General features: G+C 36.4%; 2 protein-coding genes across 2 annotated transcripts; both read left to right on the forward strand.

The window, feature by feature from the left end:
- The first annotated feature begins 1,650 nt into the window (after window positions 1-1,650).
- Window positions 1,651-8,181, forward strand: LOC135760380 (B-cell receptor CD22-like). The gene is made up of 10 exons (XM_073814517.1): window positions 1,651-1,717; window positions 2,913-2,978; window positions 3,365-3,721; window positions 3,799-4,050; window positions 4,456-4,710; window positions 4,799-5,053; window positions 5,137-5,400; window positions 5,485-6,411; window positions 7,574-7,704; window positions 7,849-8,181. Exons 2-8 carry the CDS (start codon window positions 2,921-2,923, stop codon window positions 5,574-5,576), a joined length of 1,533 nt encoding a protein of 510 aa, XP_073670618.1. The 5' UTR covers window positions 1,651-1,717; window positions 2,913-2,920; the 3' UTR covers window positions 5,577-6,411; window positions 7,574-7,704; window positions 7,849-8,181.
- A 5,982-nt stretch (window positions 8,182-14,163) lies between these two features.
- LOC135760452 (sialic acid-binding Ig-like lectin 14) lies at window positions 14,164-15,561 on the forward strand. The gene is made up of 4 exons (XM_065274438.1): window positions 14,164-14,225; window positions 14,496-14,846; window positions 14,924-15,175; window positions 15,275-15,561. Exons 1-4 carry the CDS (start codon window positions 14,168-14,170, stop codon window positions 15,559-15,561), a joined length of 948 nt encoding a protein of 315 aa, XP_065130510.1. The 5' UTR covers window positions 14,164-14,167.
- Window positions 15,562-17,653: the final 2,092 nt, after the last annotated feature.

The following is a 17,653-nucleotide window of genomic DNA, read 5'->3' on the forward strand; positions in this document are numbered from 1 at the left end:
CAATAAAATGTTTCAAATTCATATTCATGTCCATTTTTTTCTTATGTGGCAAGGTGCCATGTAATAAGCAGGATAATGTACAGGCAGCCTGTAGTTATCGCGAAATAAGCCCTTTCAGTGTGAACTGTCGGCTACCGGCTGTAAACTACCGGCTGCCTCTACATTATCCCTTACATGTAATATCCATTTATAAATTTACAATTAAAAGCTTCCAGCTTTTATTCCTTTGGATAAAAGTATCACGATTTACATCCATAACATGATTCATGATGGGATACCCTTAGCCTTTAATACCGCTCCGAAGTGGGGTAGGTTTAGTGTGTGTTAAGGGCACTGCATTTTGCCAGTTTTAAGACATGTGACAGTCTTGTGCACTTACTTCCTGTCATGTCCACACACTCTCGAGTGGCCAAGACCGCAAGTGTGGGTATTTGGATGCAGCCGTAGATGTGAGTGGTTGTGAAGTTCCTGTTTCTCCTGAACGTCACACAATCACACATTTATTTGTCAAGTTTCTGTTTCTTACCTCTGTGAAAGCAGTAATGCCGTGTTTGACCTTCAATGAAATTGTTTGTCATCATGAAGTATTTTGTTATATTGTGATTAAACATGTTTAAACATGCAAAACAATGTAAACAAATATCAGTTTCTCAGATTGCCCTGGCAAAAATAAACATCTTAAACCAGCACAAGATGGTCTGTGGGTCTTAACTGGTTTAAGCTGGTCTAACTGGAGTCCAGCTGGTCTTGTGTAGCTTATCTTATGCATGCTATGTATTGTGTATGCACATTTATATTTATCATTGGCATCTGTGTCCAGACTGCAGATAAGGTCATATATCATCTTAAATTGAAGTTGACCCTGCAAGCAAGCCTATGATGGCCCTTTGTGTGCCCACTTAGGGCTAGCCTAAGGGCCCCGCACAGGTTTGCTCATTGGCAAAATTTAGGCTCCTTATCGCTGGCCCTGCATGGGCAGCCCTCACTTAGCCCCCAGGAAGCACTCATACAGAAAAATCCCCAGAGTTAAATGAACACTGCTGGATGTACATATTGTCCAAATCTTACAGAGTGTTAAAAAGTAACACTGAAGCAGAATTAAAAGCTCTGTTATCCTCTTTCTCACATCTCTGTCTGAAACATAAAACTGCATTTTACATCTTACTTGCAGAGTCATTTTTTTACTTTAGGTTTAGATTTTGTTTTTCATTTAAAGTCACCATTATTGTGATCAATGTTTGTTTTAGTTGGACTTGAACTTGACTCTTGACTCTTACTGTATCTTGTTCTGTCTTTTGATTGCTATGCCTTTGTGTGTTTAAGACATGTTTGTTATAATGGAGAAAAGATGATATTGCAAATCTTTTGTGGTGGTTAGTACTCTAAAGTCATATATATTGTGACAATGTATACATCCAGCAGTGTTAATTTAACTCTGGGTATTTTTCTGTGTGAGGGCTTCCTGGGGGCTAAGTGAGGGCTGCCCAAGCAGAGCCAGCGCTAAGGGGCCAACGTTTCACCAGTGAGCAAACCTGCATGGGGCCCTAAGGCTATGCCCATAAAGGGCCATTGTAGGCTGGTTTGCAGGGGAGCAGCATTAACACTTCATCTCAAAATACAATGTGTTAACCACAGCTGCCCAGAAGCTGCAAACCTCAGTGCTGCTTTTAACTTCATCATTTCTACTGAGGTCTTTGGGTGATAAGAGCGTTTGAAGGTAAGAGCACTTTATTATCTCTATAAACACATTAATGTTACTCATTTCTAACAGTGCACAAGTACTGTACCTTTTAAAATATATATATATATATATTTTTAATTATAGGCAGATCATTCCACTTGTTGAGTATTTATAGAAAAGATATGAAGATTTTTTATTATTTAAAAGCATTTTTATCATACTTGTAATGGATTCTGTCAACAAAGCGGGATTTCTGAAATACCTGCGGCCGGGATTAGGCAGATTTGATTTGAAAGTATGAGATGAACGTGTCAATGGCATTCAGTTAATTTCTTTATCTCATTTAGAAGCTTTTGCATTTTAGCTACTCGTGTGTTTAGATGTTTTTTAAATGTTTAAAGGGATGCTGCTAACCAGACAGGAATAGTAAAGGTTAATTTTGTGTCCTTTAGTGAGGTTATCACAAGGTGTCGTTCAGTCACTAACTGGAGGGTTATAGGTGGGGTGTAGATTGATTGTAGATGTGCCAGTGCAGAGTCGGTGGACGATTTGTTTGCAAGCAGTTATAACCTGAAATTGATGCAGCAGCGACTTATACACAATGAGAAGAGATGAAGAGAGGTGTGAAGTGTGGTTTTTTGGGGTTCTGTAAAGTCATTCTAGTTGTTGTATTTTGAATAATTTGGAGTCGTTTGATAAACCAGCAGGCCGAGCATTGCAGTAGTTCAGTCTAGAAGTGATCAGTGCCTGAACAAAGAGTTATGCCACATGTTGAGTTAGATATGAAATGATTTTCCTGATGCTGTGTAATGTAATCTGCATGATAGTGTTATCTTTGGGATGAGTTCAGTGAAGGTCAGCCGGTCATCAAAGACTAGATCTAATTTTTCAGGCTGTTCTGGTTTGTGTAATGGTTGTAGTGCCTACAGTAGCTGGATGTTAGATTGTGCACATGAAATGATTTCTTCAAACAATAGAAATGAAAAAGTGGTCCACATAGATTAAGAAAATTAATTTACATCATTAATGTGAATAGCACAGTGTAAGATAACTTTATCTTGCGTGTGATATAATGTGTGTTATTTTAAATCATATTTACATGTTTAAAAATATACATTAAATATCATATCAGATGATCTATCTCATCATAGTATAACTGTGAGATATTTAAGTGAGTTTATGAGAAACAAAGAAACTAAATGAGAAACAGTTCATCATCTGTTGATTGTAGGTGTTGCTATGGTGATGTCAATTATGTTGGCTCCTCCTCCTCTGATCGTTCTCTTCATGATTCACGGTGAGTCACTGATTTTATATTCAGACTTTATATTCAATCTGCTCCCGACGAGTTGAATGGCGCGTTGCATGGCTGACACCGCCATCGGTGTATGAATGTGTGAGTGAATGAGTGAATGTGAGGCAAAAATTGTGAAGCGCTTTGGATGGCCATAGGTCTTTTAAAAGCGCTAATAAATGCAGTCCATTTACCATTTCATTATTCATACAAACTTTAAATTATTTTTCCTATAAAAACGTTTCATTATTCATGACTTTATAGTTTCTGTTCAGACTGTGCTGTTGTCTCAACTTTGTCTTAAACACACATTAACCTCAACAGACATACAAAGATCTTTACACTTTAGATGCTTATCATGTTATCATTGTGATTATTGTGTGTTTCAGGAGTTTATAGTGCTGATGATGGGTGGGGTGTGAATTACAGCTCTTCATCCATCTGTGCACTAAAGGGTTCAACAGTGATAATAAACTGCACTTATAAATACCCTACTGGACATCAGATCATGAAAGTGTTCTGGACCAAAGCTGTTGTTAGACAACAAAAAAATTATTTTACAGATCTGTCTGATGACTCTGAATACAGTCAGAGGATTCAGTATCTGGGAGATAAACATCACGACTGCACCATGAGACTGACTGATGTGAGACAGACAGATTCACACAAATACTATTTCAGATTCATCACTGATAAACCTGATGTGAAATGGTTTGGTGTTCCTGGAGTGACTCTTAATATTACAGGTAAGTGAATCACTCACTGATGATAATAATGTGTGTTGAATGACATGTAGATATCTGTATCTGTGTTGTGTTGTCAGATCTTCAGGTGGAGTCTTCAGGTGAGAGAGTGACAGAGGGACATTCAGTGACTCTTACATGTAAAAGCAGATGCAGTCTGACTGACAGATCAACATTCATCTGGTTTAAAAACACACAGTCATTAAGTGAGAGAACAGACAGAAACAATCAACTCATCCTGCAGTCAGTAAGAAGAGAGGATGCAGGCAACTATAGCTGTGCTGTACAGGGACACAAACTCACATCACCTCATCAATATCTCAATGTCATCTGTAAGTATAAGTGAAGAGTTTCGTTGCAAAACGAGATAAATTTATTTTTTAATTGTTCAGAAATCTCGTTTTTTTGGTTGTGCATTCCAATTAATATCAATTCAACTGCAGTTGGTTTGTTTTGATTTAAACCTTCATAACTTAAAAAATACAGCTAAGTGGCACCATAAAACAACACAATAACATGATAACATAATAATAAACATGTTTTGACAAAAAATTTAAAAAATGGATTTATCTCGTTTTGCAACGAAACTCTTCAAGTGTTAAATTCTTCAAAGGTTGTTGTTTGATTAAGTCATACTGTCTGACAGTTGACCATTTTAAGGTACATTTTATGTTAAGTTTCTTTGACATCTTCGAGCTTTAAATGATAGACTGTAATGTTGCAATTTATTTCATTAGATGCTCCAGATAAACCTGTAATCTCTATCAATCCTTCTGGTGAAATAATGGAGGGTGATTCAGTGACTCTGATATGCAGCAGTGATGCAAATCCACCTGTTCAGATCTACACCTGGTTTAAGGAGAATAAAACTGTTGCATCTGGACAAACCTACATCGTCTCAAAGATCAGATCAGATCACAGTGGAGAATACAAGTGCAAGTCAAGTAATACACTTGGACAGAAATATTCAGCAGTGACATTAAATATTTTATGTGAGTTAATCAGCTTACAGCATTACAGCACAAGTAACACAAAATGTTGTATATTTACAAAAAAAATATTATAAAACTTTTTTTTCAGATCCTCCAAAGAACGTGACAGCATCCATCAGTGGATCTGGTGAAATAATGGAGGGTGATTCAGTGACTCTGATATGCAGCAGTGATGCAAATCCACCTGTTCAGATCTACAGCTGGTTTAAGAACAATAAAACTGTTGCACCTGGACAAACCTACATCATCTCAAAGATTAGATCAGATCACAGTGGAGAATACAAGTGCAAGTCAAGTAATACACATGGACAGAAATATTCAGCAGTGACATTAAATGTTTTATGTGAGTTAATCATAAACAGCTTACAACATTACAGCACAAGTAACACAAAATGTTGTACATTTAAAAAAAATCATGTTTTTCAGATCCTCCAAAGAAGGTGACAGCATCCATCAGTGGATCTGTTGAAATAATGGAGGGTGATTCAGTGAATCTGACCTGCAGCAGTGAATCAAATCCACCTGTTCAGATCTACAGCTGGTTTAAGGAGAAGGAAACATCATCAGTTGGATCTGGACAGACGTACAGCATCACTAACATTAACTCCAGTCACAGTGGATGGTTTTACTGTGAGGCTCAGAATGATGTCGGATCTCAGAGATCTGCTGCTGTATCACTAAATGTTAAAGGTATAGAACTGTGAGTTTAAAGAATATATGAAAAACTAACCATTATTTTAATACAATACCATCTTGTCACTTTTCATGTTTTAGGAGGAAAATACTCAGTCCTGAATGTGGTTGCTGGAGTCTTAGCTGTATGTGGAGGTTTAATTTTCATTCTCGTCGTTGTGTTTGTGTGGTGAGTTTATTCGGCCATAAGATAAAGAAAAGTTTCACAAACAAACCCTACTGAGAGTCTCCAGAAGCCCTGTCTTATATCTCAGAGCCTCTTAAAATCTCAGGATTTATTACAATATACTTTTAATCACAAAAACACCAACATAACACAAACTCTTTTAATACCAACACAAAAGAACACTAAACATTAATATGTCGTCTCATTATTTCATCTTGATTACTGAATAAGACGTTTAACCAAAAGTCAAGAGTACTATGAATGTGATGTAATTGGAGAAGGGTATGTAATGTATAATGTGTCTTGTGTTTGTGCGAAGTGTATGTCATTGTTTAATGAATGTTAATTGTTGTAAACCTGGATACTGTGATGCAAGAAAAATTTCAGACTTTGTCTGACAATAAAGTACCATATCATATCATATCATATCATTAAAAATGCATAAAATCAAACTTGCTGAGAACTGAAAATCTCCTGTATAAATGTGAAAAAAAATGCATTGAATTAAAATGTTTAAGATAAGCGGATGAGAAGCAAAATGTATTGATGTAATGATGCAACTATGTTTGAAACAGAAACTGCATCAATCGTGTTAAATCAAAATGCTTTGTTTAAGTAAAGTGAACAGCATAACAGTTTTTTGAGTGTGGAATTGAACCTCTCTGTCTCTGATGTCCTTGATGAAGGACGAGACCTAGAAACAGAAAGACCCCTCTCAACCAATGTAGGCCTTACATACAAATTTTTAAGTCTAAAGTTTTTTCTAATAAGTTTATATTGTTAAGTTAATTCTTTATTACAGGAAGCGCAAACACAGACCTGATGACATCAGACAAAATCAGGTAATATCAAACCGTGGCACCTTTTTGTACAGGCTACCCAGATAGCATGCAAACCATTGAAAAAATGTTAAAAACAGTTGATTTGTCAATGTTAACTTCATTGAATCAATATCAGGTTTGCACCCTCCATTAATATTGAAAAAATATTGAGATTTCAACAAATCACCATTATTGTGATCAGTGTTTGTTTTAGTTTTTAGTTGGGTCCTTGACTCTTTTTTCACTAAGTTAAATCTTTCTTTTCTTTTTTTAGTGTTTGTTTGTGTTTATGTAGATGTAACACATCTGCATTGGAAAAGAAAGATGTGTTTCAAAGTTAAGTTGAAACTGATTGCTTTTTGTGAAGAAGTCAAGATTATATAAAATTAAGCTGTTTTATATGATTATGTTGATCCATTTTTGACATTTATAATTGTTTTGGTTTGTAAATACACTGTGACAAGACAAACAGAAAAATTGCTGACACATTCAGACATCATTACTCATCCTACAAATCTCGATAATGGTGTCAATCATCAAACAAATTCATATAAAACAATCAACTGCAATGCATGCTGGGAGTTATAAATTAGTTTAGTACTACGATGATACCCAGCATGCATTGCAGCATGAAGCTTTCTTTTGTTAATCGTCACCATTGATGAGATTCATAGACCGATTCATGATATCAGAGATAGATTCTGTAGTTAAACTTTTTAAATGTGTTTTTGTAATCCTCAAAATAACAGACCTGACACAGTTTCCAACTAGTACTGTAAAATCATAAGATGTTTTTGCATAACTTTAACAGTATTTCATTAATATAATTTAGGTATATCTACAAGAATTAAACTACTTGATAACATAAAGATCTTTGTTAAAACACTGCTTCAGCAGCCAAAGAAAACTTACCATTAAAACACAAGAGTAAAGGGCCCAACTAAAGCAAACACTGATCACGATAATGGTGATTTGTTGAAATTTCAATATTTTTTCAATATTAATGGAGGGTGCAAACGTGATATTGATTCAATGGTATTAACATTGACAAATCAACAATTTTTAACATTGTTTCAATGGTTGCATGCTATCAGTGATATTTATCCAAATGTTACCATATATTTATTATTATTATTATTATTATTGCTGACTGTAGTTAATATTTAGATTGCTCTCATTGTAGGATAATATGTATTCAACTGTAACAAAGAGAGTCTCAGCTCCTGAATGTAGACTTGCTGAGGAGATCCAGTATTCAACCGTCCAACACATCAAAGACATGAAGACTGAAAATGATGAGATGTTGCTGGAGAGGTGAAAAATTATGACACATTCAAAAAATAATAAAACATGATTTTCAGCTCCTAAAATGAAAACCCTTTGTTCCCTAACAAATGTATTCTTCAGCTCCTGCATTACATGTAGTTGTGTTATTTCATATCATATTTTTTTCCACAGATCTGCTGTTCATTTTATGGAGGATGAATCAGTGATATATAGTACAGTCAAGTAATCCATCAGTTCCTAAGCAGGGAACTTAAAAATTTCCTAATGTTAATCATAGGCAAAGTGTCAAAAAGCAGTTGGACTTATGACAGTGAATTTCTGTACCAAATGCACTTCACCGGGTTTGTACAAGTTTTGGAACGTTTTTTCATACGCAACAATCTTGCCTTATTTATTTTATGAGCAATTTCAGTGCAGGAAAACAGTGGAAATCTTCATATGAGCACTTTAAAAAAGTCATATTATGACATTTTGTAAAGATGTAAAATAAGTCTTAGGTGTCCCCAGAGTGCGTATGTGGATGTTAAGCTCAAAATACCCCACAGATAATTTATTATAGCATGTTAAAATTGCCACTTTGTATAGGTTTAAGAAAGAAATTAAAAACAAACCAACATCATTGCAATCAGTGTTTGTATTTCATCAGCTCATTTGGATTTTAACCAACACACCCAAAAACAACATTTTTTTGCTCATACCTAAAAAGTGGCAATTTTAACATGTTATAATAAATTATCTGTGGCATATTTTGAGCTAAAACTTCACATACACATTATGGGGACACCAAAGATTTATTTAACATCTTACCAAAATGCATAGGTGTGATTGGCAAAGGACAAAAAAGCAGGAAAATATATGGCACACCTACCATGACGTGGCGACATATATACGCATGCACTCACGCACACGCACACACACACACACACACACACACACACACACACACACACTATAAAATGAAATACAGTTGAAATATAATTTGAGCTCAAAATTGATTGATCTGAGTGGCCAATCGTCAATCTGCGTGGGCAAGTGCCACCCTGACCATTATGTAGCCTTGCCACTGTTTCAGACTGAACAAAATCAGTCACTTTGTGCATTTAAAGGTAAATATATCAGTGTGGTGCATTTTAAGAGTAAAAATAAGTAACTAGATCTATGAGGATTTTTATGTTTTTGTAAATAAATGTGTGCCCTTTTAGTAAAATCTTTGGTTGCATATGGTAATAATAATAAGGCACACAAGCCACATACACAACTTGATAAATGAGATTTGTCATTGGTCAAAACATGTTTAATGTTTATAGAATAATTAGTGGGGGCATTTAATACAGATTAATTATTGATTACAACACGCTGAATTTAAAGTGGATACTGTAACACTAAAGTTATTCAAATGTTGTGACTTTCTGGAAAGGCAGTCAAGTGCATTTGTCCTTTGCATAGTTCTTTTGGCACAGTTGAGCTACGCGTTTCACACACACACACGCACGCACACGGGCAAACCAGATCCATGAATGTGTTTGTTTGTCATTATATTATTCTGTAATCGCAAGATTCACAAACCATTAAGAGGAGCAAATACAGGCGTGTGTTCATCAGGATGACGTTGGATCTGATTCGTGTATATGCGTGCGTTAACGTAAGTGATTACAGAATAATAATGCAAGCAAACGTTTTGACACAAACGCAACTTTATATTGATATTGCGAGACAGCATTTCACCTCGACGAGAAATCTGATATTTACATTACTGGCATAGCTTGATTTGAAACGGACAGTTTTGTCAAAGCAGCAAACACCTGGCAGGTTCTCTTAATTTTGCTGTTTGTCTCTGCCTATTCCTTCTATCTAAGCCCAGCGCCACTGATTTAAGTCCTTTATATATAAGGTCGTCTTACCTAGGCTAGGCTTCATTTACTTAATCTTCATCCTGCTGACAACTTGTTGTGACTTTTCCGCAGCCGCGCGGCATCTACAGCTGGATCTCAGCCACACATCAAAGACCCCTCCCCATTCTACCTCTGATTGGCTAGTTTGTTAGTTTGGTTGAGAGTGAAAGATGTGTTTCTCTCATTCTATTTGTAGGCGAACGCATGATTTTTTTTAAATTCGCAGCCAACACCACACGCCGGTGATCCGACTGCAAGCTTTTTGGTGAGCTCTGCTTTCGATCGTGACAAATAAATAAACTACTTGCGGAGTGATATGAGGTCATTTATAACGGTGCCTTGCAACCCCCCCCCCCCCCCACATACACACAAAAAAATTGGATTTGCATGATTCACGAAAGCCTCATTTTCAGGTCGGAAAAGCCGGAATTCCGGATTTATCCGGAAGAATCACACCCCTGAAAATGTCATAATATGACCCACTTAAAGGCCACAGATTCCCCTTTCAAAGCCAACAGCGAATGCCCAGTTTGGACTACAGCCCTCTACTTCCCGGTTGAATGACGTCAATATAAGGGTGTTTGTCTAAACTCCACCCACAGGAATACGTCAGTCACCAGCTTAGCTTACACGGCTCTGCTAAGTTAAGCTGCTGTCGAATTACAACACACTAAACAAACTACACAATCAGAACTCGTTATGTATTTCTGAAGTAGGGACTTCATAAAACAAGGAAGACATCGGCCCATTTTAAAGACAGTGAAAAGCGGTATAGAGATAAGAAAGTTGTGTGAAAAATACAGCATTTTTACACACGAAACATAAACACATGTTATATTGCACACCATAAACACATTCATAACTTAAAAACTCAGGAAAAACTGGACCTTTAAAGAAAATTGTGTTATTGTGCAGCACAGGGCCCTCTAGTGGACAACTTGCAATGAAGCCTGAGAAGAACATTACAATGATAAAACAATGAAAAAATGCCCTACAGGTTATGGATCTTAACAACATTCTTTACAGAATTATTCAGCTTTTTAAACTTGTTTAGTAATATTGTTTATGCAACAAAACTTTAAATAATAATAAATTATTGTAAATTAATCTGTTTGTTAAACTTTAATAAAGTCTACTGAGCCCTCTGGTGGCTGAACTGAGAATCATTTAATTCTTCTTGTGATGTCCTACTGTCTGTATATTCTCTTCTTATGCCACATCCTCCATAATGAATACAAACGTGACAACAACTAGAGACACGATAACTATTTTAGACACATTACATGCAGATATTTGTGCACATTCTTCTTCATCTTCACAGGTCACAATGTCTGAAGCCTTTTATACAATAGCTACATTTACATGGACACCTTCTGCCTCAATGTTTTTACATAAACACTTAATATTGTGATCGGATTGTGTGTGTTTATATGGCACAAACTTCAAATCAGATTTAATCATTTGACATGTGCACATTGCACAAATATAGTTTTGCGCTGTTTCAAGATATGCATACAAACCATTCTCCTAAAATCACTGTGTGTCTATTTCCAGTCATAAGGAAAAAACAAAGAGCCCACGGGCCTTGTGCCTCGTTGATTATCAAGCAGCAGCAAAAACACCCATTCACATGTGCCCAAATAAAGTGTTTTACTTTACGCAATGATGCAGAGACTGTCCGCGAAAGCAAGTCCAAACACATGCGTTTGTGGATCAGAGTATAAATCATGGACTGACCAGCTGTCTCGTTTCACTTTACAGAGGATTTGGAAGAAGATTAGGTAAATGTTGAGATCGACAAAACAAACAAAACAAACTTGCGTTCTTTGCATCGCACGTCATTACGCCAATTCTACGTCATTGCACGTCTGCATATGATTCACACTCCAGTCCAGTTGGTGGCAGAATTGCACCTTTAAGTGGGTTTGCCAATGCCATTTTAAAAGAAAAGAAGATTGCACATGAGCAGGGGTGCGTTCCACTCCAGTTTTAGACACACACTCACGAACTTCCCTAAGCACTTCCCCTCGGGGGAATCCCTGTCGCCATTTTGAAGTGCGTTCCACTTCGTCAAGTGAACGAGGGAAGTTTGTATGGACAGACCCTCGCTCCCTCGATTTTGACCGAGGGAGCGAGTCTGCTTCATATGTACACTTCATGCAGCTTCATATCCCACAATCCAACACGATTGTGACGTCACTTCAGCAACTCGCGCTTTGCACATGGAGGGGGCGGTCTCCACTTTCCATGTGGTCAAGGGCTTAGGGCGATCCATTTCAACCCACTTCAAGTGTTCTAGCAGTAGTGGGCACTCGTACAACGTAAGCTATGACGTACATCCGAGTGAACGAGACTGAGGGAAGTTAGCGAGGGAAGTTCATAAAAAAACGAACTGGAACGCAGGGCAGAGCATCCCAGGCTGTTTTTAAATTCCAAGAATACAAAGAACGGACTTGCGTTGTCATGGAGAATGGTCTTCCCAGGCGACCTTGGAAGAACGAACTCAGAAGGTCGCGAGAACACAGAACGCACTTGTGAGAAATGAGATGTCTGTGATCTTCCTGTTGGTCTGACCTTCCCAGATTTCAGTCTGCACTCAATGCATCCTTGATATATAGAACTCATCCGGGTATTTTCATGCGTCCTCTGGACTTGTGTTCTTGAGAATCTGAAACTTCGACGGTTTATGATGACGTAGAGCGAGAACACAAGGATGCAAGATCGCTGAAGAACACATATTGAGAAACAGCCCAAGTTTCAGTTATCAATCTGATCAAATGTTTATTTGTCTTTTAAGTGGATTACAAAAGGTATAAACAACCCCTCTTTACGTGGGTTTGCCAACGTCATTATTAAAGAAGAAGAAGATTGCACATATGCATAGCATCCCAGTTTTAGTGATCAATCCTATCAAGTATTTACCTGTCCTTTTGAGCAGATTACAAAAGGTATAAATTACTCCCTCAAACAATTTGACTTTTAATCGGTTTGGCTCTTTTTATTTCGTTTGAGGTGTTTACATGCATCATTTTTTATTGGATTGAACATTTAAATGATTACAATTGTCCATGTAAACATAGCTATTGTTTTAGAAGGCGCAAAGTAATATATAAAGGTACCACAATACTGTGTATTGTAAATATGGTGTTTATTTGTTTATAATCCATGTTAACTTGTTCAGTTGTGTTTTGCCCTGTGGTGAATGGGAGGAATTGCACCTGCTCTTGCACTTCCTGTAGGCAGTCATATTAGACAGGAAGTGATGTCAGAAGGCACTACACTCGTATATGAGGAGGTAGAAGTGAGTGGGTTGTGAAGTTCCTGTTTCTGCTGGACGTCACACAATCACACATTTATTTGTTAAGTTTCTGTTTCTTACCTCCGTGAAGCAGTAATGCCGTGTTTGACCTTCAATAAAATTGTTTGTCATCATGAAGTATTTTGTTATATTGTGATTAAACATGTTTACGCAAAACAAAGTAAGCAAAATCAGTTTCTCAGACTGCCCTGCAAGAAATAAACATCTTAAACCAGCACAAGATGGTCTGTGGGTCTTAACTGGTTTAAGCTGGTCTAACTGAAGACCAACTGGTGTTGTGTATCTTATTTATGTTATGCATTGTGTATGCACATTTATATTTATTCATTAGGTTTGACCTGCAGATAAGGTCAGATATCACCTTAAATTTAAGTTGAGAAGCATGGTCTCTAAATACAATGTGTTAACCACAGCCGCCCAGAAGCTGAAAATCTCTGTGATGTTTTTAACCCCATCATTTCTACTGAGGTCTTTAAGTGATAAGAGCATCTGAAGGTAAGAGCAGGACTTTATTATCTCTATACACACATTAATGTTTCTCATTTCTTACAGTTCATAGATACTGTACCTGTTAAAAGATTTTCATGCCTAGCTGAAATGCATGAATTTTATCGTCCTAAGAACTGTCTTACACAAGGCTTTTGCATTTGTGCTACTCGTGTGTTTAGATGTTTTCTGAATGTTTAAAGTGATGCTGCTAACCAGACAGGAATAGTGAATTTTGTGTCCTTTAGTGAGGGTATCACAAGGTGCCGTTCAGTCACTAACTGGAGGGTTATATGTGGGGTGTAGATGAATTGTAGATGTGCTGGTCAATGAATCAATGGCCAATTTGCAAGCAGCAATAACCTGAACTCATAGTTTTCTTTGTGATGAGTTAAGTGACGGTCAGCCGGTCATCAAAGTTTATGGGCTGTTCTGGTTTGTGTTATGGTTGTAGTGCCTACAGTAGTTGGATGTTAGATTGTGCACATGAAATGATTTCTTCAAACAATAGAAATGAAAAAGTGGTCCACATAGATTAAGAATATAAAGTTATATCATTAATGTGAATAGCACAGTGTAAGATCATTTTCTCTTGGGTGTGATGTAATGTGTGGTATTTTAAATCATATTTACATGTCTAAAATTGAATATTAAATATAAATCAGATGATTACTCATCATAGTAAAACTGTGAGATATTTTAGTGAGTTTATGAGAAACAAAGAAACTTAATGAGAAAAAGTCTTAAGTGTTGAGTTGAAACACTTCATCATGTGTTGAATTTAGGTGTAGCTATGGTGATGTCAATCATGTTGGCTCCTCCTCCTCTGATCTTTCTCTTCATGATTCACGGTGAGTTACTGATGTTATATTTAGACTTTATATTCATTATTCATACAAACCATATAAGAATATGTCTCCCATAAAATCACTTAATTCATCATTTGATTCTTTATTTTAATGTTTTTTGTTTTGTTGGCATAATTCTGTCTCAGCTGTTAAATGATCATTAACACCTTTAACCTCAACTAAAGATCTTCACACTTTAGATGTTTATCAGTTTTAGTTTTGCATTTGCTGAAGCTGCTGTTAATGTATTCATTGTGAATTCTTTTGTTTCAGGTGTTTATAGTGCTGATGATGAGTGGGGTGTGAATTACAGCTCTTCATCCATCTGTGCACTAAAGGGTTCAATAGTGATAATAAACTGCACTTATAAATACCCTACTGGATATAAGATCGTGAACGTGTTCTGGACCAAAACTGATGGTATACCACCAAATGAAGAGCATCCAGATCTGTCTAAGGACTCTGAATACAGTCAGAGGATTCAGTATCTAGGAGATAAACATCACAACTGCACCATGAGACTGACAGATGTGAGACAGACAGATTCACATGAATACTATTTCAGATTCATCACTGATAAAGCAAAATGGATTGGTGTTCCTGGGGTGTCTCTTGATATCACAGGTAAGTGAATTACTCACTGATGATAATAATGTGTGTTGAATGACATGTAGATATCTGTATCTGTGTTGTGTTGTCAGATCTTCAGGTGGAGTCTTCAGGTGAGAGAGTGACAGAGGGACATTCAGTGACTCTTACATGTAAAAGCAGATGCAGTCTGACTGACAGATCAACATTCATCTGGTTTAAAAACACACAGTCATTAAGTGAGAGAACAGACAGAAACAATCAACTCATCCTGCAGTCAGTAAGAAGAGAGGATGCAGGCAACTATAGCTGTGCTGTACAGGGACACAAACTCACATCACCTCATCGATATCTCAATGTCATCTGTAAGTTTATTTAATTCTTGAAAATTTTCTGTTGCTACTTCATTAGGTCAGATGCTCAATTGTAAATGAGGACCATAATCTTATATGTTATTTCATTAGATGCTCCAGATAAACCTGTAATCTCTATCAATCCTTCTGGTGAAATAATGGAGGGTGATTCAGTGAATCTGACCTGCAGCAGTGAATCAAATCCACCTGTTTACAACTACATCTGGTTTAAGGTTAATGAAAGATCATCTGTTGGATCTGGACAGACGTACAGCATCACTAACATTAACTCCAGACACAGTGGATGGTTTTACTGTGAGGCTCAGAATGAAGTCGGATCTCAGAGATCTGCTGCTGTATCGGTCAATGTTAAAGGTATGAATATATCTTTATTTTGAGATAGGGCTAGTGTAGCTTTTAGCATAGGCTACCTGTCAACATTGGGATTTAAAAAAGTGACATTTCCCAACCCCAACATTAACCCCCCCACCACCACATTTATTCTGCAGCCCATTTAGACAGGTATAATCTATTTCAGGACCCACTCAAAAAATTTTTATAGAAATATGCAGAAAAAATAGAAATGTGTTCTCTTTCGGAAGAGAGTAGATTCTTTTTTCAATATATTAATTAAATGTAAGTTTAATTGCAATCCCAAACTACCTGATATCAAAACCATTGCCATTATTTGTTACCAATTGCACAAAACTGTTTTTGAGTCATTCACTTAATTTTTACAATCCACTAGAAGGTCCCACCATTTTAAAATCCCTGGATAAGTTACATTTTTTCATTTTTTTGTGTGGTTCTTCTGTGGTTGCAATCCTTAAAGGAGTCATACAGTAGCATGAAAATCTGACTTATTCATGTTTAAGTGCTTTTATTGGGTCCCCATTGCTTCTATTACCTGTTTTGTGAGGTAGATAGCAACAATACCACCTCTTAATCTGCACGATCCAACCACGGCACTGCCATTTATTGCAGAGAGAGAGAGAGAGAGAGAGAGAGAGAGAGAGAGAGAGAGAGAGAGAGAGAGAGAGAGAGAGGAAACAAATAAATGAAAGCACAATTGAGTTTCAATTTCAACAAGCCACCATCATTTTGATCAGTGTTTGTGTTTCATCAGCTCATTTGCATTTAAAAGGACACACCCAAAAGCTTGGACTTACAAAATGGGAATTTTAACATGCTATAATAAATTGTCTGTGGGGTATTTTAGGCTAAAACTTCACATATGCACTCTAGGGACACCAAAATACTTATTTTACATTTTTTTTTAAAAACTCATAATATGACCCCTGTAAGCTTTACCAGTGTGATTGATTTGACATAACAGTAATGCTCAAACAGCAGTGTTTCCCAAGATTTAAAAATATGGGATAAATACAGGAAATGTTAAACGGGATGATAACGGGATAGAATGCTAAAATACAAGAGAATCCCAGGAAAAACGGGAGGGCTGACGGGTATGCTTTTGGACATGCTTTACTCTTGGTTCATATTTGTTTTGCTCTCTTTTTCCTTTTGCAGAAAATATGGTGATATTACAGACGGTCATTGGAGTGTTGATTTTCGTGGCTGCAGTTTTTATTGTGGTGATGATAATTTGGTAAGACATGTGATGTGTAATATTTGCTTACACTGTATGTAGGCGAATTTGCATTTGTCTTAAATGTATCTTAAATGACAATGATATTTTACACATGTCTAATCTTTTAATTCAATTTTATTTATATAGAGATTTTTGCAATTGTTAAATTGTTTTAAAGCAGCTTTACATTAATAAACGCAAGAAAAAAAACTGGAAAATCAGGGCATAGTAATAATGTAACGTAATGTAACGTATAGAACAGAGTTCTAAGTTAAGCCAATGTCAGCTGACTCCCTGGGGGTTGAAAAACTCCTAGCTGCTCTATAAACCCTGTATAACATGACCAGTTTGTTTTAAAGGAGAATCATGTGGATAAAAAAGAGAAATAACTCAAAGTCTCAGGTAAGATGGAAAAAAATTGTTGTGATAACAAAAGAACTGAATGTTAATAAGAACCACATAGTTGTCATTATTCTTATTTTCACTTTTTCTGTTTTTTTTTTCTGACAAAGACGTTTCATCGTAGTCCTTCTCACAACAGCCATAAGACATGTGATGACCTGTATGAGAATCTAAGGGTAAGTGTTTAAAATAAAGCTTTCCTCACTCCTAAAATATTAAAGATGTCTTATGAACCGATTTCATGTTTTCCATTGTCTTATGTCTGTGCACATAAGAGATCTAAAAAGTTGCAAAAATTAAAGTTTCAAATCCAAAGAGATTTCTTTTTTTAAAAGTAAAGCCTCATCCTAAAACTGCATTTAGATGTCATACTGGTTTGAACATTTGCATAACATCGCCCTAATGTATACTAAAAGATAGAGGGTGTAATTTTCAATCACGCTATAGTATTTTTGTTTCCGCTATCGAGTAGACGCTGTGTTTTCCCTTGCTAAAGG

The sequence above is a fragment of the Paramisgurnus dabryanus genome, chromosome 4, assembly GCF_030506205.2.
Source record: "Paramisgurnus dabryanus chromosome 4, PD_genome_1.1, whole genome shotgun sequence".
In the NCBI taxonomy this organism is placed as follows: Eukaryota; Metazoa; Chordata; class Actinopteri; order Cypriniformes; family Cobitidae; genus Paramisgurnus; species Paramisgurnus dabryanus.

Coding starts and splice junctions, on each gene's coding strand:
- LOC135760380 (XM_073814517.1), top strand. CDS start 2,921: ATGGTGATGTCAATTATGTTGGCTCCTCCTCCTCTGATCGTTCTCTTC. Junction 4,711..4,798: donor AGTGACATTAAATATTTTAT/GTGAGTTAATCA, acceptor CTTTTTTTTCAG/ATCCTCCAAAGAACGTGACA. Junction 5,401..5,484: donor TGTATCACTAAATGTTAAAG/GTATAGAACTGT, acceptor TTCATGTTTTAG/GAGGAAAATACTCAGTCCTG.
- LOC135760452 (XM_065274438.1), top strand. CDS start 14,168: ATGGTGATGTCAATCATGTTGGCTCCTCCTCCTCTGATCTTTCTCTTC. Junction 14,226..14,495: donor CTTTCTCTTCATGATTCACG/GTGAGTTACTGA, acceptor CTTTTGTTTCAG/GTGTTTATAGTGCTGATGAT. Junction 14,847..14,923: donor GGTGTCTCTTGATATCACAG/GTAAGTGAATTA, acceptor TTGTGTTGTCAG/ATCTTCAGGTGGAGTCTTCA.